The sequence below is a fragment of the Ochotona curzoniae genome, unplaced genomic scaffold (assembly GCF_017591425.1).
Source record: "Ochotona curzoniae isolate NIBS_2020 unplaced genomic scaffold, NIBS_Ocur_1.0 contig_2321, whole genome shotgun sequence".
NCBI classification, from domain to species: domain Eukaryota; kingdom Metazoa; phylum Chordata; class Mammalia; order Lagomorpha; family Ochotonidae; genus Ochotona; species Ochotona curzoniae.
Window position 1 is genome coordinate 12396226 of NW_024465421.1, and position 25312 is coordinate 12421537.

The following is a 25312-nucleotide window of genomic DNA, read 5'->3' on the forward strand; positions in this document are numbered from 1 at the left end:
GGTCACAGCTTTAGGCCTAGCTTGCACTGTAGGAATGGTGACTCCGGGGACCTGGGGCTGCAGACAGGTCTTTCTCTCTCAGGACCTGGTGAAAGCTCACTTCCGGCCAAAGCACCTGTTTGGCAGAAGTGTTAAGATCGCCGCCTCATCCCCGTCCACTTTTGGTCTTGCTGGAGGGGTCCGGTGGGTTGCCCTGCACATGCCGAGCCGATCTGGTTGTGTACACCTGAATCTGGTTAGTGTCTTGGAAAAGTCCAGAGTTGAGGCAGAAGGTCCCCCTTCCGTGCCGGGAAGCAGGGTCTATATCCGCAGGTCATGGCTGTCGGTTTGACTTCATCTTTTCTTCCCAGTCCTGCCTCAGGGCTCCACTGGCACCTGGGTGTCTGTGAGCTGATGGGGAAAGCTCTCTAAACGCAGGGTGTTGTATCTGGGGGGCGGTGTCCCGGGTACCTGGACCCCAGGGCCTGGAGGCATGTGCAGTGCAGAGGAGAAGGTGGGTAGGTCGTCGTCTACTTCCAGGGCGGGATTCTCGCAGCCCTGTGAGCTGGGGGGTGCCTCGGGGCCGGGGGCAGCCTTCCTCTGGGCCCACCACTCCTTGGCTTTCTGCCACTGGCGGCGTGTGATGATGGAGAGGGAGTCGATAAAGAAGACTTCAATGATCTCGATAACGCAAACCACAGAGCAGCTCATCCACAGGCCCAGTTGGCCACCGAAGTTGGACAGAAGCACCTCGATCTGCAAGAGGGCCCAAGGCACACTGTCAGGAGGGACCCCAGTTCCCAAGAGAGACCCACAGGCCCTGGCCCTCAACAGGCCTGAAGGAAGGAGTGCGAAGGCTACTCCCTAACCTTTGACCACCCCCCCCCCCAACTCTGTCAATTTGCCTTGAGGCCGGCTGGTCCTTGGCAGCCCTTCTTTTAGTACTTATTTATTTATTTTCATTTTATTTGAAAATCAGAGGGATAGAGAGAGAAAGAGAGATGTCATCCACTGGTTCACTCCCCCCAAATGCCTGCACAGCTGGTGCTGGGCCAGGCTGAAGCCAGGAGCCTGGAACTCAATCTGACTGGGTGGCAGGGACACAAGCACTCCAGCTATTGCTTGCTGCCATCCAAGCATCAACAGGATACTCAACTGGAAGCAGCAGGCACTCCCACATGTGATATGGGTATCCCACATGGTACCTTAGTGCTGGGCCAGATGCCTGCCCCCTTTGGCAGCCTGAGCCTGATTCTGCTCCCTAAACCCAGCCAGAGGGATGCAGATATAGACCCCAGACAGACTCTGGGAAGGCTGCCACTTACACTGTTGGCTGGACTCTCCATGATGGATCTCTGGTTGAGGTCTTTGTAGAATATGAGGAGTTTGGCCAAGTCTGTCCTGCAGAAATTTCAAATGGCAAGCTCAGATAAGTCAAGAGCCTGGATTATTACGCTCCCTCCACAGAGCCCGAGCTCTGAATTTCCCAAGGACATTAGAACCTGGACCATGGGCCTCCTTCTTCATCCCAGAGCACCTCTCTCCATCTTGGATCTAGTTCTCTCATCATTCATTCATTCATCAAAAACTTTTTCCCAACCTCTAGATTAAGTCTTGGTTCTGAGTCATACTTGCAGAGCATTTGACATTGGTAATTGTTTGATTGCAATCTCAAACATATACAGGAGGCAGGAAGGTAATGTAAATGAAGGAGGTAGGCTAAGAATCAGGTCATAGTGATAATAAGCATAATAACAGCTTGGATTTATTAGGCACTTCCTGTGCTGTCAAGAACTATTGTTAAGAACTTCATGTGAATTAATCCACCAAGTTCTCTCAATGACTCTTTGGTTGTTAAGGAATATTTTAATCTTTCCTCCATCATGCAAATATGAAAACTGAGACAAAGATGGGTTAAATAATTTGCCCAGTGCCTCATTTGGGCTAAGCCAGTTTTCAAACCTGGAGAGATCTGGCTTCCAAGTTCATGGTCCTCCTAAGCTGCACTAAACAGCCATGAACTAGAAAGTTCATGCTGATTCCCAAGAAGCAACCGTTACTCAGCTGCTGGGAGTTACACAAGAGTAAAGCGTCTCTGTTGGTAGAGCTTTAGCTCCGTCAGAAAATGCTGCCAATCATGAGTTACTTTGGGAAGTTAAATTTGACCTAGGGAGTGAAAGTGGGTTAAATAGTTTGCAAATGATCGGTCCAAGCCTGCGTCTGTAGGGGGCAGCATCCACTCCCGCATCCCCCACAGCATTTACTGGATGCATAGTAAATGTTGGAGGACAGCCTCCTCACCACCTCAGGGCACGTGCAGCACAGGGCGCCATGGAGATGCTAATGGCACAGAGAATAGTGCTTTTGTATGGTAAGAGTTTGAGGAGGGGGTTCACTCTCCCCTGCCTTCCTCTCCACCTATGGAGGTTCCTAAACTGAGGCCTGGGCTCCTAAACTGAGGCTAAAGATCCCTTGGAAATGAACATTTACATGGAGAATTCAGGAGGGAGTAGAAGCTGCAACGCTCAAAGGAGTCATTTTTGTTTGTTTGTTTGCTCACTTGCTTGCTTGCTTTAATCAAGTGGGACAAGACCCATCAATAAACCATGAAATCAATGTGCTGGGCCATGACCAGTATCTTTTACAAACGTAAACAGAAAACATAAGCTTTTTTTCAAGGAGATATTCCAAAGGCTTACCAGTTGACTGGTTGGCATGGATGCTAGTGAGTCAGACAAATGTGCTGAGAACAGCCAGAATGGATATACAGGGGATTTTGTACAGTTTATGGAAAAAATGAAACGAACAGGTCAATGTATTCAAACACAAAAATTTTTGAAATCTGTGCATCTAGGAAGTATTTAAAGAATTCAAGCTGCATGAATGGAAAAACTATGCATACATTTCAAAATATTTTGCACCAAAACAGACTTAGTTTTTAATTCCATTTTCCATGGGTTTGTTGCTGTGTCCTTGTTTTTATAGCCAGCCCTTTTGATCTGTGGATCCCACATCCTCCGACTCAACTAACAATGGAAAAAAATTTTTGAGAGAAAAAAAATATCTGAACATCTATGGATCTTTCTCTGGGTCATTATTCCCTGAACAAGACAGCGTAGCGTGACTTACCTTGCTTACAATGACTTAAAATAATACATGGACATTGTATTATTATAAATAACAGAGAAAATGTAAGCTATACAGGAAGATGTGCATGGTGTATATGCAAGCATTATGCTATTTTGTATAAAATTTGAGATATCTAGATTGTTTTTCAATCTGAGAAGAGGCTCCCACGGCTATGGGGAGATGACTGTGAATAACTGGCATGGCCATGCTGGCATGTCCCGTCTGAAGGTGCTCTGTGTAGAAGGAAATGCTGTCTCCTGCTTTCTTCCAGTTGTATATCCACTGGACCACGGTGTAAAGCAAACACAATGCTGTGGGCCATGGGCCAAGAAAAGTTAGAGCAGGACTTGGTTTGTGAGACAAGGCCAATAAATATTTGTTGACTCCATGACTAAGTGAAAGCAAAGGAGAAGGTTTGACCATGAGGATTTTATCAGGGCCCCTGGTGGGCAGAGATGCAGGAGAACTTACTTGTTGAGCTTTTTATTTATTTGCTGGCCTTGATCCCACGTGAGAACAGGGAGCAGCCATTTCTGCAGTGGAAAAAAGAGAGTGGATCTGGGGGGTGCTCAGTATGGCCTGAGCCCAACCAACCCCCTCATAGCAGGTTGGCTCCCTCCTGGACCACCTTCCCTCCTCCCCAGGCCAGAGGATACAGAGTGGATGGCAGGTGGAGTGGGAAGAATAGACAAAAGATCTCACCTCCGAAACCGTAGATGGCCACTGTGCCAGGCTGGTGGTCAGCGTCCACTCCTTAAAGCTAAGGGTGGATGGAGAGTCGTGAGTAGGGGCGGCCTGGCCCAGGCCCATCCCACCTGTGCCTTCCCTCCATGCCCACTCACCTGCAGGATTCCTTGCACACTGACTGGCAGCCCAGCTCTTCCCGGACAAAGGCCTGGTAGAGTTGATAGTAACAATACACTGAGGAGAAAAGAGGGGCTGGAGTGAGCTGTTGGGGTTCTGATCTTTGCCTGGAGGGAACTCTGGGTTGCCCACTTCCACCAATGTCATTATTAAGTATTTCTCTTCCTACTTATTTGTATACAAATGCTACTTTCTGTTGTTGGGAAGCAATGGAGTTATGGTTAGGGATATGAGAAGTGGGGTTAGCTCTGTTGCTTCCTGGATGCATGAAATTGGGCAGGTGGCTGAACCGTTCTGAACCGTGGCTACCTATTGTATGAAAAGGTACCATCAGTAGTTCCTGCTGTCCAGAGCTGGCTGAAGTGCTCACACAGGCTGGGGTGTACCGACTGGTGTGTATGTGAGAAGTACGTGTTCCAGGCGTGCTCAGTAATGAAAGTGTAGCTCTAGGTATCATCTTCCCTGCTGGGTTCCAGGGCAACAAGGACAGGACCCTCTCTCCCTGCCCCTCCCCAGGGCTCGCCTTGCCCAGGCTGAGCCTAGTCTGCTGTTGGAGCATGGCAGGCCGGGAAAGGGTGACACTCACTCCAGTTGGGGTGCTGCTGGTAGTTGCAGTAGTTGGCTGCGGGAGGCAGAGGCTGGCTGTACTGGGCACACCCACACTTCTCCACCATCTTCATCTGGAAGCATGAGTAGAGGCAGATCTGAAAGAGGAAACCCCAGGGTTCTCTTAACTCCTTGCACACAGGTGCTGTGAGTTCCCTCGCCCTCACCACCCACCCCCAGCCTTGGCCAATTGCAGGGACACGACTGAACCTTCTGCCAACCAGGCTGGGGAGGTTCCCTCCTTTCAAAGGGAGCAAGCAAGAATATTTGCAGAGAATTAGACCACTGAGACTCAGGAGTTCAGGCCAAGCTGGGGCTTCTATCACAGAGCTAAGCCAAAGAGTTACCATGAAACAGAAGAAAACAGACTCCACATTCCAGGCCTTGCGCCCAAGCCCTCCACGTTGGACCTTCAGGAGAGCATGAGCTAGCATAGCATGCATGAAGCCTATAGCATACAGGCTAACTGCAGGAGATCTGAAGGTGAGTGGTTAGGGTTCAGATCCCAGCTTGGCCACCTGCTTCCTTGTGAAGCCTCAGGCAAGTCACTTAACCTTTCTGAAGCTTTGTTTCCTCTTCGAAATGAGTATCCTAATGCCTGCTCTGTGAGGTTGCTGCGAGCATGAACTGCAGTACTGATTTGAGATGTGAGCACTTATCACTATATATTATCCAAGAATATCTTCCCTATAGGTTCCTTATTTATTGCTATTGGTCTTAAACTCCATTTGAAGGGGTAGGTATTAGGGTACCAACATCACATAGCACTGTGAGGGTTTGAGTCTTAGCTACTCCACCTTGAACCCAGCTCCCTGCTAATTGCACCTAGGAAAACGATGGGTGATGGCCCAAGCACTTAGGCCCCTGATAGTCATGCAGGAGACCTAGATAGAGTTCCTGGCTTCAACCTGGCCCAGACCTGGCTATTGTAGACATCTGGGGAGTGAACCAACAGATGGAAGATTCTGTTGGTCTCTTGGTCATCCTTCTTCCATCTTGGTCTCTCTGACTTTCAAATAAATAAATCTTAGAAAAATAATAATAAACTTCCCCATTTGATTATAATTCTGTTCTCTATAAGCAGACTCTCCATGGCTGAGTCTGTTTCCACCCCAATGCCTCCTCCTACCCAGCTCTGAGGATTCCCCTTCCTTTTATTCTGCTGGGAAAATTTTCCCCTCAATTCCGGGGCTATTCTGGTAGGATGCAAACTGCAGACTCCTGGAATGTGATGTATGGCAAAATAGCTAATGGATCCCAAAGGGTTGGAAACTCAGATGCCTGCTGGGCCCTGTGCAGTCGATAACTCTGAGGATGGAGGTTGGATAGAACAGTGGGGACCAGAGCATTCATGCCCAGTTTCAAGGGGGCACTGCTTAACCTGCAGAGATGTGGGCTCAATCATGCCAGCTCATCTTGTTTTTAAAGAGAATTGGGAAATTTGGACTTTTCTTATGAATTGGCCTGACTTTCAAACACCAGCCATCCAGCCTAGAGACTTGGGGACTGCCACCTGCAAGGAGCTCACAGCTGCCAATCCACAACCTCCACTCCCATCCAACCTCCCCCTCCTCGCTGCGGCTTTTAAACAGGTACAACCTGCCCAAGGTCACCAGCGGAAGAGGGCCCTTGAAGCGTGGGCTTGGACGCCAAGCTCCTGACCTCTGAGCCAACGTCTCTCCCAGGCTGCCTGGCTCCTCTCCCTCCTTTGCCAGGCCCATTTAGGAATCAGCCTGGTCTCAGCTGTACATTATGTTCCCCGCAGACTTCAGTGAATCAACTGGGCTCTGGTTACAGATGGACTGAAAAGGACTGGAACCAGCCGGCATCATTTGCTTTTGAGGTCTTTGGATGAACCCCAAGGATTCTTACTGGACTTCCTGGTCCTAGGCACACCCAAGCCTACATGTTAACTATATCTTCTGGGCTCAGGCCACGACCTGGGGTTGGGCACGCTCCTGCCAACTCATACCTGGAGGGAGTAGGTCTTGTTGTAGATGTTCTGAATGGGCACATCACTGCCGTCCTCTGTGCACTGGCTGTAGGGTTCACTCAGCTTGAAGGACTCAGTCTGCAATGACAGCAGCACACAAGTCAGGCCTGCTCTACCCCGGGATCCAGAACAGGGGGCTGGAACTGAAGTGACTGCTTAGTTACTCACTCCATGCTCCTAGAGTTTATAGTTTAGTTGAGCAGACAGATGGGCCACAAACTAATAATTTTGGAGAGGGATGCATGAGAGCATGTGTGATTAGGGAAGGTGTCTCTTAGCAGGGGACCTTTACTACGTGGCTGGCTCAACACAGAATGGTAGAAAATGGCCCAGAATTGGAGGGAGAGGACGAAGCAGAGGACACAGCCAAGGTTTGTGGCAGAAGGTGCCTGGGTGGCTGGAACACAGCCAAAGGGAGAAGTCGCTGGAGATAAAATAAGAGGCTGAACAGGGGGCTGAATTGAGCCTTCCTGGGAGATCTGGCTTTGGTTTTCTCTGGGAAAGCCATGACACGTCCAGCAGAACAGGGGAATGAGGGACTAGGAAGATGAGCTGGGACTGTGAGCTGCTTGTGGTTTCTGTCCCCAGAAAGGGTCATGTCCTTGCCCTCTGACTCCAGACCTTGACTCGGAAAATGCTGACTTTCCTAGAAAGGGTGGAGGAGGCTGGGACTGCTGTGATGTGGTGTAAACAGGCAGGAAGCCAGCTAAGTCTGCAGAGCCGGCGGTCACAGCCCCACCCCATGCGACCCTCTAGCCTCTTCCTTGCCAATCACTAGGCTCCCTTTTGCAGAGTGCATCCGCTTCATCTGCAACCTAGGAGGAAGATGCTCTGCAAGGATGGGTCTTAAACTCCGTGTGGAACTTGTGAGGTGCCAGGCCATTCACAGCTGACTTCACACCTGCAGAGACACGGTCCCGAGATGGGAAAGGAGACCAACACCCGGGAGTGGGGATGTGTGTCTCTTCTGTCCCCAGACCATGGCTGGGGACACTACCTGGTGTGCTCTCTGCCTCCCTTCCCCCACTGTCTTCTTTCGGGCCAGCCTCTTGGCCCTCTGCCCACTCATGATGAGTGTTTCTCTGTGTGTGGGGTAACCCATGCTTGCGTGTGTGTGTATGTGTGTGCATTTTCTCGTGTTTTGGTTTTCATTTATTTTATATATGTCAACACTTACAATTCTTGTCTTTGTGCCTGAAAAGAGCCTGGAGGAAAAAAAATAATAACACTCCCACAAACTCTGATCATCAGAGCAGATTAAAAACATCACTCCTTTAAAATTGAAAGCCCTCATTCAATGATGTTGAATTGCAGCACCCCGAGTTTGGCTTTAATGTATAACATCCCACTGCAAACAGATGCTCCAGGCAAGCCAAACAGACAACAAAGAAAAAGTAGAGAGGGGGAAGGAAATGATGGTCCCAAAGGGGAAACCATGCTTGAACAGAAATTGTGAACAGGTTATAGAGAGGTTCTATGTGGGAGCATGTATGGGACCTGGGGAGGGACACACACAAGCATTTGGTGGAAAAGAAGCAGGGGTAAAATGAAAAACAGAGCAGATTTCTCAGGGAGTAGTAGGGGTGGGGGAGGGAGAAATCTCTTTTCCCTTTGTATAAAAAGTGCAGAACCAAAGGAATGACTACATTTGAGACTGGTGGACACTCTAGCCATCTCAAGTGGCTGCAATCTTCCTCTGTTTATACTGTAATCCATCTGTTGACCCGCTGGTCTCCCTCAATTGACTTTGAGGACATCAAGGGCGCTCATTTCAAGCTGTTAAAGCGACAGAACCAAAGCAAAGAAGACATTGCCGTCTGGCTCCTTGTCTTTCCCAGGGTACCCACATTCACAGCTGGATTCTCCCTCCCAGAAAGACAGACACAGGCTCTGTGCTCTACAGGCAGGCCTTCTGGAATGTTCCAGGCCTGGGCTAGCAGCAGGAGTGCTGAGATGCCAAACCAGACCCCTAAGCTGCATACCCTCTAAACTGCTGTAAGGATCCCTGGGCAGATGTGCCTTTGGGTCCGCCAGGGGACAGCTAGTCTCCCATGCTTAACCTGAGCTGGTCTGTATTTCTGTTTCCAATGTGTATATGATGGTCTGGGTAACACTTCCTTTATGTGGCAAACTCCCATGGCTCTAAGGATCTTCGTTGCTCCCCTTCGTACCCCAGATACCAAAGGCATCATCAAGATGTCTACTAGTAGCAATCAACAGGCCAAAATCACACCCTAGGCCACTGAAAGCCGCAGAAGCACAGGTGCTTCTTAATTGATTCGGGGATGGGGGGCAGTTGGGAGTCTGTCTTTTCCTTTGGTGGTCAAATTTTTTCCTTGTTTCTCAAAATGGCTTGCTGTTGTTTTCAGGGGAGGCGGGGAGAAAGAAGTAGGGGAAGAATAGGCAGTGACAACTGGGCTGGGCATGGAGCAATGGGCAAGTACCTCCAGGAGCCCGTGATCAGCCTTGGTTGCTCTAGGTCTCTAGCGGACTTCCCAGGGAGCCCTGCCACAGTCTCATCTTGACCTTCTCAAACCATCCTGAGTGCTCCTAGAGGGCTGCTCCTGGTGGAACCATGTGATGACCAAGGGCCAATCTCAAGCTCACAAGCAGTGACACCAGGCAGGCTTTCCAAAAGGCTCAAAAATAAACAGAAGCCGTGAAAACCAGTTCGCATCCCATCGGGCCACCTGGTGACTCTTTAACTTTAATCGAAGTAGTTGATCTACTTTTTTCAGTTTTTCAGGAACAACAACAATTTATCTTGATGGAACACTGAAAATGTGCTTGGCAGGGTGATAAGCATCTCAGTGTATCGACTCATTTACCCTTGACAACAGGCTTACCTTACAGAAGAGGAAAATGAGACACAAAGAGACAGCGATAAGATGACCTGCCCGAGGTGAAGCAGCCAGTAAGAGCCGGAGCTGGGGTGCAAACCCAGAGTTCACCCTCTTATCTGCACATCTCTAAAACCTCTTGTGAGCATTAATAGAGCCTAAAGTCTGTGACGGGCTCAGTGTGGTATCAAACACAAAACGAGTCTTCCGTAAAGGCTCTTCTGACGCTAAAGTACATGAGGCTGTTAACCTAATGTATTTCCCATAAAACACCAGGAATGACTAATGCTCTGCGACCCCACCTTCACCCCCTGCAATTTAACCTCCAGCCAAAATCTTGACCTGAGATCCACCTGTTATGTTTACTGAGGTGGACTCTGCATACTTTAGCTCAATATATTGTGTCTGTGGAAGATTCAAAAAGTGACCAAACCCTACTATTCGATCAAGTAAGAGCATGGAGTATTAGCAAATAGGACTCAAGAGAGGTTTGAAACGTGTTTGCACGTTAGAGCTCATCTTCTCTTGCTGAGTTAGGCACCCCGCGACTGCCGTGTGTGAACCCCTCTGGTGCAGGACACTCCAGATCTCCAGCAGATCTGAGCAAGCACTGGCTGTTGGCAGCCACGCTTAGCCTTCATCAGAAGGACTTCTCCAAGGCAGCCAGACCACACAGCTAACCCAGGGATTATGACCTAATAACATCGTGGTTGCATGAAGCCACTTGGTTTGGGATAGTGTGTGCACACCCAAAATAGAACTCAGCCTTTCAACGGGTAGATCTTCCTCTCTGTCCTTCCTCCTCTCCGTACATCTGACTTCCCTTTAAAAAAAAAAAAAAGATTTATTTATTTTACTGGAAAGGCAGATGTACAGAGAGGAGGAGAGACAGAGAGGAAAGAAAGATCTTCCGTCCGATGACTCACTCCCCAAGTGACTGCAACGGCCGGTGCTGTGCTGATCTGAAGCCAGGAGGCAGGAGTTCTTCCGGGTCTCCCATACGGGTGCAGGGTCCCAAGGCTTTGGGCCGTCCTCGACTGCTCTCCCAGGCCACAAGCTGGAAGCTGGAGGGGAAGTGGAGCTGCCAGGATTAGAACCGGTGCCCATATGGGATTCCCGACATTTAAAGCGAGGACCTTAACCAATATGTTATCGTGCCGGGCCCTGTATATCTGACTTTTCAACAAAAATAAATAAATCTTAATAAAAAGATAACTGAAAGAAGCTTCATATTTAATCTTAAATGAGAAAAACACTCAAAAAGCATCATGAGCAAAGAAGGCAGACCTCTGAACCAGTATTGCTGGCCAGTAGTGCAGTGGGCAGTTGCTGCCTACGACACCACACACCTTGTGTGGATGTTGGGTGAAATCCTGGCTGTTCTACTTCCATTTCAACTCCCTACTAAAGTTCTGAGAAAAGGACAAGAAGATGCCTCAAGTGGTTGTGCCCTTCCATCCCTATGGAAGACCCAGAAGAAGCTCCTGGCCTGATTTAAGCCTGGTCCAGCCCTGGCCATTATGGCCATCTGGGGAGTGAACCAGTGATAAAAGATATCTCTCTCTGGAGGTCTTTAAGATAAATAGATAACTCTGCAATAATAAATATATGTTAAAAAAAAAACAAAGACTTTGAGTATGAAACCAAAAGGAAACCACAGTTGGGAAAAGTCTTTGTAACAGATAAGGCAAACAATTAGCATCCTTGATACATAAAACATAATAAGTTATTTAATAGTAATGTACATATGTATGTTGTTTAATGCATTATTTTGTAAAGGAGAAGGATTTGAAAGACAAGAAAATATTTATTTTGGCTTCAAAGCTATGTTCCCTTCCTTCATGTCTCTTTAAAAAAAAAAAAGCGTAGTAAAAACAAAACAAAGCACCTTGTGTAGTAATAATTAGTATTTCTCAAGCACTTACTACTTGCCAATCACTTTGCTAAGCACTTTAGTGCATCAGCTCATTGAATTGTCACCAGCCATGAAGTTGCTATTATTCTCATCCCGTTTTCCAGAGGATGTAACAGAGGCACAGAGATTTCACAACTGAAGGACAAAGCTGGAGTGGGAAGCCCTGGAAAGCTGTGTGTGTTCTTAAAGAAGGTACACTAGGGTTGGAAATGAAACGAAGCCTCCCCCTTCTCTGTGACCCATGACCTGGCCCCACACACCTTGGGTGAGTGGTTCTCCTTGTCCATTTCCTCATCTCCCACCCATCGTTCAACCATTGTGCCTTGGTTTCTGTTCCACTCCTTCCACTGAAAACTGCTTTGGCAAACAGCCTGAATGACCGCTTGACTGCCAAACCCAGAGAACGCCTTGCGCCCTTTGCCTGGTGTGACCTCTCAACTGTCCTTGGCCATGGAGATACATTGTGCTAAAAATTCGCTTCTTGGTCTATGTACCCTTTTCCACCAACTGCTTCTACATTTCCACCTCTGTTTCTCCACTTTCTTTCTGCTCTGCTCTTTGACGTTGCATGTACAGGTTCTGTCTTGAATGTTGGATGATAGCACTCATTTCTATGTGTAGTGTTACCTCCCAGCTTATTCTCTCATGCCTCAGGGTCATAGAAATCGGCCACTGCGTTTTTCTTATCACCTTGACTTTGCAACATATTGACTCTGGCCCAAACCAGTGTCCTCTCCCCTCAGTTCTTCTCTTCCTCTTGTATTCCCTGATTCTCAGTATACCTCCTGCTCAGAGCCTAAAAGTCAGTCTAACTTTCCCTGGCCCTCTTGCTAACATCACTTGTCAGGCCCTGCCACTTTCATGCTGTCATTAGCTCTGAAATCCATTCCTCTTGCCTCATCCTCATGACCATCGCCTCACTGAAAATGTTCATAGTCTCTTTCTAGAATATCACCTTCAGTGTACTGATAATACTTCATTCAAAGTGATTTTTTACAAAGCTTTGTGTGGCTTAGCATCCTTTCTGCACTCCTTGTCTAGATGAGGCCCACCGGTCATGTATCTGACACTTAAAGAATTTACCATTTATAAAACCTTCCCCAATAGCTTATGTCTGGGATTCCATCATCCATCCATCCATCCACCCATCCACCCACCCACCCATCCAATATTTATTGAGGCTCTACTGTGTTGTACGAACTGAGGTTCGAAACAAGACACATGAGGTCTTTATTTCCATGGAGACGGGAAGTGTGTTGTAAAGGTGTGTTCCCTTTTGCCCTTCCCTCTTAAAGGCAGGAGCTTTGTTGAATTCATCTTTCAAATATTCAGTGTTTTAGATACACAGTCCCTCAATAAATAAAGGAAGGATTGTTAACTAACTGCCTAACCAGTTGACTGAGTCTTGCCATGCCTATCAAAGATAATCACAAAATCACATTTAAAGAAAGAAGTCTAATTTGTTTGGACTTATTCTTAGTGACCCCCCAATGACCTCTTCCCTAATCCCTGTGTTTTTTGGTTGTTGTTGTTGGTCTAAGAGCTCATTTATCAGACTTAGGTTGACCGACCCTGCCAAGGCTTTGATTTTCAATGTCGCAAATTAGGTGCAGCAGAAAACTCACCCATATCTTTGTTTATCCAGTTATGGTAAAGAGAATGTTTCCTTAACAATGTGGCGGCTATTTCCAAACCCGACAGAAAAACCAAAGAGCATGCTTCCTTCACTCGTGCCCGCTGGCAAAGCTCAGTAACTCTGGATCTACAGACACTGCAAAAGGTGCAGGGCAGGGGGAAGGCAGAAGAGGAAGAAAAGGGTGTGCAGACAAGCCTGGGTCTTGCTGCAAGGAAATCAATGCTACAAAGGAACTATCAGCCCACGAGGTTCACTCTCATCACCTGAGAGATTTGCCATTTCCTCATGAACAGAGGAATCAGGGGCCAAGACTTTAAATGATCTCCTCAAGTCTTGCCCAGCTACTTTTTGAACAGACTGGATGCTCGAAATTTCTTTCTTGTTTTGTGATCAAGCAGCATTCACACAGCCCCAGGAGCTATACTTGACTTCTCTCCTGCATTGGAACAAAACCTCTCAATGCCGTGGCTCCTAAGAGCTTCTGGGTAGCCAGGCAGCCCACCATCCTGAACTGTTTTTCCTGTACAGGGCTGCTCCCTGGATGAACATACCCCAAATACAGAATGCCCAGACTTCCTGGAGGATGCTGCCCTTCCAGTTTATCAGCTCTGTTGTCTTTGATGTTTCCTCAGAAATTATTTTGCGAGCATCTCCTGCTCACACACACACACACACACACACACACACACACACACACACACAGAATAAGAAAAAAAAAAAAAAACCTGGGTCAGGCCACACCTGCTCTAGGCTCAATGACTCTCCTAAAGTTCATATGGTGGGAACTTAATCCCCAAACCCACAGGTTAATAGCATTGGAGATGAGGCCCTTGGGAGGTGATTAGGATTAGGGGAGGCCTTGAGGGTGCGGCCCCAGCTGGCCTCAGTGGCTTGGCTTGGCAAGAAGAGGAAGAGAAACTTGAGCAGGCAGCCTGCACTGCCTCACCAGGAGACATCGGTGACATGGTCCCATGCAACCTGCGTTCTTCCTTCATAGTTATGATAGAAACTAGAAGTCATATCCGTGCAATTTCCTATTTGTAATCATTTGGACTCTAGGCTGCACCAGGACAGGGACAATGGCTTTCACACTGATGGGTTCCCTGTGTCTGCCCGCTGTTGGAGAAATAAGCAAGGGTGGTTATGCCTACCCAAAATGCTCATTCTATTACTTAATAGCTTTATTTAAGGCCATCTGTGGCCATGCTAGATTGAGCCTTTGGATCATTCTAGCTCTGCTTTCACTTGAGAACACACAATTTACTTCTCAAGTTCTAGTTCACTTAAGTTTTTAATGTGCCACCTCTTGCAGTTAGCCGTGAACGTTTGGCAAAAATAGGGATCTCCTGGAGAATCTGATTTTGTAGCGACGGATCTATTGATCAACCAGATTTGGAAGCCACTGTCTGGAGGACAAGCTAGTGAGGGTTAAGAAGTTTCCTTTAGGGGGCTAGTGCCATGGCCAAGCAAGCTAATCTTCGGCCTGAAGCACCAGCACCCATATGGATGCCAGTTCAAGTCATGGCTGCTCCTCTTCCACTCTAGCTCCCTGCTAATGTCTTGGGAAAACCACAGGAGATGACCTGCATGCTTCAGTCCTTGTGACCCAGGTGGGAAGAGCAGGAAGAAGCTCCTGGCTCCTGGCTCCTGGCTCCTGGCTTTGGACTGAACCACCTCTGCACATTGCAAGCCATTTGGGGCGTGAACTAGCAGACTAAAAAAATCTCTCTTTCTCCCTCTGTGCAAACTCTACCTTTCAAATAAATGAAACAAACCTTTTAAGAAACAGAACTTTCCTGTGGGGTTATTATTTCCTATTAAATGAAGACTAAGAAGTTTTGCTGCAGACATTCATTATATTTGGAAATGATAAGCAGATTTCCAGGAGATAGTCCACAATACTGTCACTTGTTCCCCCCCCCCAAAAAAAAAACAGGTGGGAAAAAAAAATGCTACTAAGAAGGCATGTAAAGCAGGTTATGATACTGAATGTGTTCTTTTTTTTTTTTCTTGAGAGATTAGCCAAGATTAAAAGCTGAAGAGTGCATCCTGTCAATGGAGTCCACAGGCCAGAGGGGCTTTTGCTAGCACTAGTGATATCAGGGAAAGCCAAAGGCACAGAAGGTGAAGAGGGTTCTTGGTAAAAATGTGGTGAAATTGATGAACATGTGATGAGCTCAAGAGATCTGTGGCAGCCTGGTGATTTTCCACTCACCTTTAAATAGCAGTTCACTTGCTCTGTAGGCCTCTAGGTAGCCCCAAAGGAAAGATGCTAATCGGCTTTAGTTATGTTTCTGCCAAATAGATAGCTAGTATCTGATGCTGTGCTTCCAACACTGGTTTCATAAGTGCTGATGGAAAATGCTTTTAGTTTTCAGGACAGGGGAGGGTCCTTAAAGTCTTTCACCCAGTGGCATCCTGTTCTTACTCACTACACACAAGATGTGGAGATCACTTTCCTGGGACTACCAGAATGACCATCAGGTTAGCCATTGGAAAATATGGGGTTGGGCTCTCTTTTGAAGTAACCACGCTGTTGCATCAGTTGTACCTCATTGATTATCTTTGAAAAGAAAATCCAGCCTTCTCACCATGCCTATAGCCAACAGAATATTGTCTTACCAGATGCATTCCTATGGAGGTGGATATGGCTGTCTCAATCTCTGTCCCCACATCTTCAATGAAGGGGTATTCGTCCTGCTGATGGATTAGAAACTTCGCCCCAGTGGAGGACACCAGGAAGGGATTGTATTCTTCCTCATTTATGTACAAGATGACTTGCAGCCCTGAGAGATAAGGCAGTCTGCTGTGGTCAGTTGCTAAGAAAATACCCGCTGTGGGGCAGCCCCTTCTCGTTGATATTTTGGGAGGTTCAACCTTACGACCCAATGAGTTGTGCTCGCTTTGTTCAAGTCTTGCTCTCCAGCATTTGGCCCAAAACAGGAGTGAAGTGTCACTGCTCTAAGTTCTTGCAAAGCATGAGAGAACTGCTACACTCTCTGAGACATGCACCTGCATACGGTTCTTTTTTGATGGGCTGTTCTGGCATCTAAAGGGATGTTCAGTACCGTGGCTGCTTAAGCTTTTAGGACAAGCATGCAAAGGAAGAGAGGAAATGCCAGTGGTGTTTCTGATCACCTTAACTCTCTCCCTGCTCCAGCTCCTGTTGCTTGAAGTCTATTCTTTATCCAGAAACCAGAAGGGGCCTTGAGGATTGGAAATCCGACCCATTCGCTCCTTTTAGTGGCATCTTGTTGGTTATATGGGAACGCCTTGTGAAACTGATGAACATGTGACAGCCTGGTGATTTTCCTAACTATGCTGACCAAGGCTGCGATGATGTGGCCTCATCTCCCTTTGCCTGCTTGTCTCTTCCCTTTCTTTCATTTAGTAAGCTCCAAGGACATTGGTCTTATTGCTAAGTATAGACTACACCAAGTTCTTTATCTCCTTGGGGGGGTCTTTGCTCTTGTGAGAACCCTTTTATTTCTTTTAAATTTATTTGAAAATCAGAGAGAGACGGGGAGGACTAGAGAGAGATAAAGAAGTCTCCAGTTCACTTGTTCACTCTCCTAAACGGCCCACAACAGCCCAGGTCCGGACAGAGCAGAAGTCAGGAGCCAGGAAGTCAATCTGGGTCTCCCACATTGGTGGCTCAGACCCAAGTACTTGAGCCATTACTTGCTGCCTCCCAAGGTGTGCATCAGTAGGAAGCTTGAATCGGTGTGGAGCTGGGACTCACACTCAGGCAATCCAGTACAGGATATGGTTATCCCAAACAGAGGGCATCCCAAGCATCATCTTAACCACTGTGCAAAAGCCATTCCCTCCAATGAGGATCTTCTCATTCCACTCACTCCACTCTTTTCTCCCCTTCACTGCCTTGCACTCATTGCAAGATGTAGCAACTGTGGACTTAGCTGACCATTTGTTATGTGCCCCCTTTAAGGGCAGCTCTTCCTTGCTTTAGGCAGTGTCCCTGACCCCTATAAGAGTGTCCAGCATACAGTGGTTTTTCAATCATGACTGCAAAAGGAATGAATGAGCAGTTTCCTCATGCACTGAAGGATGAGAGTTGTTCTGACTCCTTCCATTTACCAACAAGGGAACTGGAGCCCAGAGAGGGGAAGTGGTTTGTCAGCAGTCACACACAGCAGAGCTAGGACTCTATAACTCTATGCTCAATTCCCTCATTACTTTTGTCCACTGAGTATGCCCTGCGATGCCCTATGTTGCTGACTTGGGAAGAATGTACAGTGACAGAGACTGGGATTCAAAGCGTGGATTCTGAACCATGAAAGAGCCCTGCCTTTGCCAGTGGGAACACCCCCATATGTCAAATCATGTTTTCTGTGCATAGGATCTTGCCAGAATCCCTTCTTTCCTGCCAAGGTTGGTACGGGAGAATGGCAGTAATGCATGATAATATTGGAAATGATCCTGGTATTACAGGAATTGGTACGGGTAGCAGCAGTAAGGGTGGTCGAGCAGTAGCAGGGATGTTAGTGGAAATGACAGCCACAGAGCAGCCACAGACAGCATTTATGAAGTGATTAGTGTATTATATGAACTGAGTTGTGTGCTTCCTCCCAACCCTGCTTCTTAACCTATAAATTGAAGCCCTGACTTGAACATTATAGTACCGGTTTAAGCATTTCTAATCTCCCAAATCAAAAATCCAAAAATTTTTAAACACCAATATAATGTGACAGATGGAAAATTTCACACTTGACCTTATGGGATGAGTCGCCATCAAAATGAATGTACAATGAAGACACTGTATAAGATTGTCTTCCAGTGGTGCACATACAGTATGTGTAAAGCTTAAACGCATTCTGCATTTAGGCTGGGTTCCATCTCCAGGACATTATGTGTATGTAAACATTGTCCCACCCCACACCCCACTCCTCAAACAAAAATGCTTCTGGTTCTAGACAGACCAGGTCCTAGGCAGACCTAGGCACTTTGGGTAAGGGATGCTCAACCTGCATTTGGAGATAGGGCCTTCATTAAGATTAAATGAGGTCATGGGGTGGGGCGCTCATCTGATAGGATCCTTATAAGAAGAGCAAGAGACATAGCATTCTTTGTGCACGTGCCACGGAAGAAGGGCCATGGGAGGACTTGGAGCAATCCAGGAAGAGCAATCCACATGAGAAACCTGATCTGCCAGCACCTTGGTCATGCCCATCCCAGCCTCCTTGATCGTGAGCCACACCAGTCTCCTGTTTAAGCCACGCAGCCTGTGGGATTTTGCTATGGTGACCAGCACATGCTAGCAGTGTGTCCCAGACCCAATGCTAAGTGTGCTGCCTCATTAAGTCCTCTCAATCAGCTTGTACCAGAGCAATGATGATGCCTCTCTCTTGAAATGTAGTCACTTGCACAAGGTCATGCAGTGAGGGCAGAATCTGTCATCTTCACTATGATAAAGGTGTGTCTGCCTCCTTCATCTCCTATTCAGCACATTGGCCATGAATACCATTTAGAAGCCACCTGCCAAACCATTACTCACCCCAGGTACAACCTAAGACAGAGAGATTCTGTAGCACAAACAACCCCAGCAAGCAGGCATTGTGGCAAAGGAGGTTATGCTGCCACTTAATGATGCTGATCCCACAGTGGAGTGCAAGTCCCAGATCTGCCTCTGATTCCAGCTTCCTGCTAATGCACACCCTGAGAAGCAGCCAGTGATGGTGCAAGAGCTTGGGTCCCTGCCACTCATGTGAGAGATTGAGTGGGTTCTGGGCTCCTGGCTTCAGCTTGACCAAACCCTGGCTGTTGTGTGTATTTGGAGAGTGTACCAGTGGATGAAAGATTCTCTTTTTAAAATAATTCAATAAAAAAGAAGGCAAGCAGGTGCTCCTACTGGAGGATCCAACGAATTCAACACAGGTGCTGAAAGGGAAAATGATGTCCCTGTGTACCTGGCTCCGGTCACACAGGGGAGCCCAGTGTTTCTGGAAGGCCTGAGTACCCTCTTATTCTGCCACCACCACACTTGCTGCCAGAGAACCTCGGCCCCTCCCTGAAGGTTTCCTTACCATATTCACTGCCTCCCATGGATGTGCTGAGGATGGTCTTGTTTGCTCCGTTGTTAAATGTGTAGCAATTCCCATACATAGGATGGTGGAAAAGCGTGAAGTTCCTGTGACATAGGGAAATGGGTTAGACAGAGCTGTGCTGAAAATTCTCCACATATATCATAGAAACAGCCTGGAAGGAAATTCTACAGGAGCCAACTCTGGGCCAATAGATGATGGACATATCTCATATTCTCCTGTCCTCTCTGATAATGTGGCCAGCACATCCCTGGGGCAGATTGGCATGCATTGACCCAAAAGAAGATTCCATTTCTTCTTCTCCCCTTTTCTCCTCTCACCCCAAATCTGTCCTGACTCAGTGTTTCTTGTGTCTGCCCTCAGATTCCTCTGTTCTTTCACCTGTCAGCCCACACTTGGTATCTTCCCACTCAAGGTCCCAGTCCTAGTGGAATAATCCCCAGAGAAAAAATCCTGCCATGGGTGCCCTTGAACCACATGTCATCTGTGATTTTAGAGCCCAACTTCCAGGGAGACGTGATTGCCAATATTCAGTCTTCACATGTGTACTTCTGTAAGCCTACTCCCATGGAGCAAGGTAAGGAATGCTTGGTGTTTAAAGAGAATGAAGCAAGCTCTTCAGATAAGAAGGAACTCTTTAGAATATGCCATTCACCTGCGCAGTCACCACCTAGGATCTGAGTGTTATCGCAAAGTAGGAAAGGTTTGAAAGCTCACGTATCTCAACAGGATTCTTGCTGCCTCCTCCCTCCCCTCCCTTTCTTTTGCCATACCAGGTCAGCGGCTCTTCATGATTGGTATCCAAGTACTAGCCACCTCACCAACTGCTAACATACCACGTTCTATACAGATCATCAGCTGCTTTTGATATACAAGGTGCTATGCTAGATAATACGCACCTCATCAAATAGCTTTGTGCTCCTATGAGTAATTTAGTGAGTCTAACGATATTCTAACTCCACAGCATGGGATACCTCACACACTGGCTCTAGAACCTAGCTCCTGCAAAAGTTGTTTTCCCAAAAGCAGGGCCGGCAAGAGGACCACCTTTTTGCTCCCAAGACCTATAGTTGAGCTGGAGGTGTATGCCAGAGACCCAATGCCCAAACCTAACATGGCTGTCTTTGGGGACTAGCAGAGCAATCTTCCTCCCTGACCTGGCATCGCAGGATATCCCGTCAAAGAAGCAGGTGACCAGCAGCTCCTCAGCAGAATAGCTCATGTTGATTTTCTTCTCGAGAGGCACCTGTGCCATGATGTTCATGTAGTGCAGCTTGTACCACTCCTGAATGGCATTGATCCCTGAACTGAAGGTGTAGGTAGCACAGTCCGAGGAATCATTTGGACACTGTGAGAAAGAGGGGAGACACAAGGGTGAAGCCATCCATTCTATTACTACTGGCCAGATACCAAGGGAAATGGGAGGGATAACTGGGGTGAGCATGGGTTTCCTTTGACCTCTAGGAGTTGGGCTAGATTTTCCTTAAGCCTCAGAGACCAAGAAGGCACTAAATAAGAAAGCATACTGAACCCACTCCCGCACCTATCACTGGCCCATCAGGCAAGAGGCTGAACTATCTTCTGCAGCTGGATCTGGGGTCCAGTTGATGAATGATACTTAATTCCCATTCACTCCTCCTCATTTCCTTATATGTAAATTAGACAGGACATATGGATTCTAGTTCAGTCTCTGGCTCTGTTCCTCTGTGAGATTTTGAGCAACACACTATGTCAACGACAAAATGTTGCCTGGAGTGCAAACCTTCCAGAGCCAGGTGCGAGAGTTGGGAGGAGCCACTTGTGAAACAGTCACGAGAGCTTCACAGAAACACTGTGGTATATATTCCAGATGTCTGAATGCCTGGGGCTTAGACATGCTCCTGAGAGACCAGATGTCCAAGGTTTCATCTTGGAATTGAGGGAAATTGTGTGGATATCCCATAAAAGGGCCAAGAAAAGCTTGGAAGCCAGCAGGGTCCATTTCCAGAATCTGTGAGTAGAACCATGAGACTCTCACATGGCTACAAGAAGTTGCTCTAGGGCTGGTTCCATGGTGTGTAGTAGAATAAGTCTCCCCATGAGGCATTGGCATCCTATATGGATGCACATGTCCCAGCTGCTCCATTTTTGCTCCAGCTCATCCAGCTCCCTGTTTGTGGCCTGGGAAAGCAGCAGAGGATGGCTCAAAGTCTTGGGATCCTGTACCCATGTGGGAGACCCAGAAAAGGCTCCTGGCTTCTGGTTTTGAATTAGCTCAGCTCTGGTTGTTGGCCATTTGGGGAGTGAACCAGCGGATGGACGATTCTCTCTCTCCCTCCCTCTCTGCCCTCCTTGCTATAAATCTGTCTTTCAAATAAAAATAAAATAAATCTTAAGATTAAAGAGTAGCTCCTGTCCTCCCACAGTGACAGGGGCATGGAGAGGGAGAGTGGGGGGCCAAGCTGGCCCAGGAAGGTGATGGGATTCATTTTCGGTGAGTGGCTGTTTCTCTAGCGTCCCCCAAATGAGACCAGAAGAGGAGATGAGAAATCGACTTATGGTCATTCATGAAGACAAATGCTCTAGGGAGTACTGGTGCCCCTGCTGTTTAGGATTTTTCGTTTTGGAGTCTACACTCTAGTTTTGCTCTGGAGGGAGTTTCCTCTTTGGATACAGTTAAGAGACCCTGCCAGGAGCCCAGAACTCCATCTGGGTCTCTCCTATGGGTGGCATTAGCCAAAAAGGTGATTAGGTGACCCATATTTGCCCAACCACATAGTCCCAAGATGGAATTTGACTCTTACTCTGTAACAAAAAGGCAGAACTTAGTGGAAGCTTCTTTAACCTTGTAGCATTATTCAGAATGAATTGATTTCATTTCTTGTCCCTTAGATCTTTGGATCTTACTCATCTCGACCCTTTGTAATATCTCAATGAGATACTGGAGTCTTTCCAGGTTATTTTCTCTCCCTTGAGGTTGTATGAGTGGGCTTGCATCGCTTACAGATAAAGTCACACAAGTCAGGTATATTTCTTCCAATCTATCCATAGGGGCTAAATGGCCAAGGAAATGAGTCCCTGGATCCACTCTCCTTAGCTCATCCTGTGCCCCAACCTGGGAGGAAATGAATCTTACCAGTTGGAACCCCACCACTTTCTTGGACTCGTGGACCTGCATGACATTGGAGGCCTTGTGGATGATGTCCCCACTGACTTTCCGCTTCCGCCCTGTGAAGAAGTCCCTGGCCTTGTTCTTCTCATCTTGATCGAAGAGCAGCAGTGGGACCAGGTTGATGAACTTGGGCTGGATGCCCTCCCAGGATGGGCTCCAGGACTCTGTGTCCCGCTGTTTCCGAGATTTGACTTCTGAAAAGCCATATAAGGTCTTTAAGGCCTCTCTGGTTTCTTTGTCCAAATCAGCTAGAAGATGCCGCACGGCACTGTACCTGTCAAAGTGGGAAGGAAGTGTCAAGGAGGGACTTCTCCATGTTGCCTCTCGTCCAGCTGCTGTGAGCTGGGGGTGGGGATGGGACCACTGTGCCCCCTGCCTAACCTCTCTTGATCAAGCCCATCAGGCCTTCCAGCCCTTGACCCGGTTGAAATGATCCCTGGCTCTGGAATGTGGAGACAGGTTCCTGGGTGACCCTTATATGACATCCTAGGCCTTCATCTCTGCCACCCTTGCCTGCTTGCTCTCAGGGTGTGTTGATGACTTAGCCCTAACCAGCATTTCTGGAGTGGTGACTGTCAGGTGCCTCCCATCAACCAGTTACAGTGAGGACAAGTAAATAACTGCTAACCGGAGTTGACCCAGGAGGCAGGCTCAGTCCCCATTCAACACATTCAATCCCTGTTCCCTGACTGTCCGGGCATCACTGCTGGGAGAAATGAGGGAATGGCTGTTACCATGACAACCCCAGGCACATAGAAGGATGGGACAGGCACTGAGTGACTGAAGAATAGTGACACCATCTTTTCATTTTTTACAGTTCAAATGGTGCCAGCTTCCTTTCAGCTCTCCCCTCTCTCTCCTCTTTGCTGTATGCCTAGACAGCACAACACAGCAGAAGGAATAAAATACAGAGACCAAACACTCGAGTTTGAGCTCCTCATCCTGGTGCTGGTTGTGTGGCTTTGGACAAGTTGCATAGCCTTTCTCCATCTCTGTTTCCTCATTTGCAAAACAGGGTCATTGAAAACTTTCCATGAGTTTCCTTTACAAGCACATGCATGCATGTGTCCAAGGAAATATCCATTACTGCTAAGTGGAATAATATGATGATTTTCTTCATGCTTAACTCCTCCGTGACAAGGTAAGCGTCACTGGGGTTAGTTTGTTGAATTCTGTGTCACAGATCTTCATACCTCGTAGGACAATTTGTAGATACTGAATAAATAATTATGGAATGAGTAACAGATACAGTGAAGGGACAGGAAAAGACACAGACTTGCCGGAGGAATAAATTCTGGACTTGACTTTGAGTTTCAGCTTTGCCCGCAGCTCACAGATGACTCTGAACAGGTTAGTTCCCTTTGATAATCTCCGCAAATATCTCCACTGGTTCTTCTTTTGTCCCCTCTCTACCCCTGAGCCAGAAAACTCTCCCAGATTCAGACCTGCCGCACAGATCATGCTTCCATAGTCCCTGGAAGGATGCTAGAAATCTGTTTAGAACTGGTCCCATGGCTGCCACCAGGACAACACCAAGTGGTGCTCCAGTGTGGATCCCAGGAATCTCAGTCGGGCTGGGCTAACCCACACAATGGTTTGGGGCAGCTGAGCTACTTCTAGAAGTCACCTGGGTGTTGCTTCTGAGTCAGCGTTGGAGTTCACATTCTGGGGAGAGTGAGGGTGTGAGCTTGGAAAGCTGGAGGGAGTTGGCTAAGCTGGATGCAAGGGGGTGTGGCAGGAGAGGGGGATGGGCATTGCTGGCCAGGCCAGCCTGCAAGATCAACCAATCCTTGAAGCTATCCCTTCCTGCCTTCCCTGAACTAGCCCATCCTTAAATGTAAGCGATGAACTGAAAATCGTATAGATTTGGAGCCTCGGAGAGGGGTGTTGACCAATGTTAACAACTAATTCTAATGTTAAATAAAACAAAACAGGGAGGGCATTGTGGCACAACAGGTTAAGCTACCATGGTGGAACGTCTACATCCCACGTGAGGGTTCCTGGTTCAAGACCCAGCTACTGATCTGCTTCCAATTCAGCTTCCTGTTTATGCCTACCTTGGGAAGCAGCAGATAATAGCTGAATCCTTGCCATCCACGTGGAAGACCTGGATGAAGAGCCTGGTTCCTGGCTTCAACCTGGCCCAACTCTGGCTATGATAGGCATTTGGGAAGCAAATCAACAATGGAAGATCTTTCTCCTCTCTCTCTTTCTCCTCTCTCTCTTCCTTGTCAGCTCCTGGGCTGCCCAGTGTCACCCTCAGAGAGGTTAATTTTGCACCTGTAGGAGGCCGGACCTTTGCTCCCAGAACCCTGCTCCCGTTTCTTACTTGTAGGGATTGATGTTGCAGATGGTGACAGAGGGGAAATCCAGCTTTTGGAAATGCACTTTGATGGAGACAGAGACGGTGTAGAAGGAGAAGACGAGCAGGGCACACTGCCATAGGATGAGGGCCACGGCGGTGAGCGTGAAGCCGATCCAGAGCAGGCGGCGGAGGCGGCCACGGGACACCACGATGCGGCGGCAGCCATGGGTGTTGGTGTTGAGGCAGTACCACTGCATCAGCTCCTTGATGGTGGGTGCTTGGGGGCCCCTCACGGGCAGATTCTTCTTGATTTTCGCTTTGATCTTTTCTCCGGGAGCCATGGCGAGGATGGAACTTGCAGGGTAGGTGTGCTGGAGGGAGACAGAGGACAGGGAGGTGAGCTTCTGGACCCCGGCTTGCTGGTGTGTATTGGGAAGTCGGGGAGTCCTGTGACTCCTGACCCAGGCTCCAGCATTCAGAGGCTGTCTCCTTCTCTGTGGGCATTCTGGTTGGGCCCCCTTGTCCAGGATCTTTGCTTTTGTCCACCCACCATTGCCAGAGAGGCTTCCTCCTACTCTAAGGGCCCCGGGGCCTCGGGCTGTAGGAGCTGGATGAGCTTAACCTGCACGTACTGGCTGGACAGGCTGGGGGACCTTTCTCCTGGGTTCCTAGGGCAGCAGCCCTCAGAGCAAGCCCAATCAGCACCTCCTTATCAGGCAGGGGTATTGCAACCCCGTGCCTTATCGCTCCCAGGAGCCAGCCCCCCCCTCCCTTCCGCCCCCAGGGCAGCGTTCCTATCTCATCATGCCCCCCTGGTGCCTAGCAGCAAGTG

At 48.0% G+C, this 25312-nt stretch overlaps 1 protein-coding gene across 1 annotated transcript; it reads right to left on the reverse strand.

The window, feature by feature from the left end:
- Window positions 1-357: 357 nt before the first annotated feature.
- On the reverse strand, window positions 358-24821 carry SCNN1G (sodium channel epithelial 1 subunit gamma). Its single transcript, XM_040973902.1, has 12 exons — window positions 24505-24821; window positions 22140-22449; window positions 20182-20372; window positions 19007-19110; window positions 15585-15748; window positions 6551-6649; window positions 4559-4676; window positions 3951-4029; window positions 3811-3868; window positions 3580-3641; window positions 1305-1380; window positions 358-735 (listed from the first exon to the last, which is right to left on the reverse strand). Exons 1-12 carry the CDS (start codon window positions 24819-24821, stop codon window positions 358-360), a joined length of 1956 nt encoding a protein of 651 aa, XP_040829836.1.
- Between the last annotated feature and the right edge of the window lie 491 nt (window positions 24822-25312).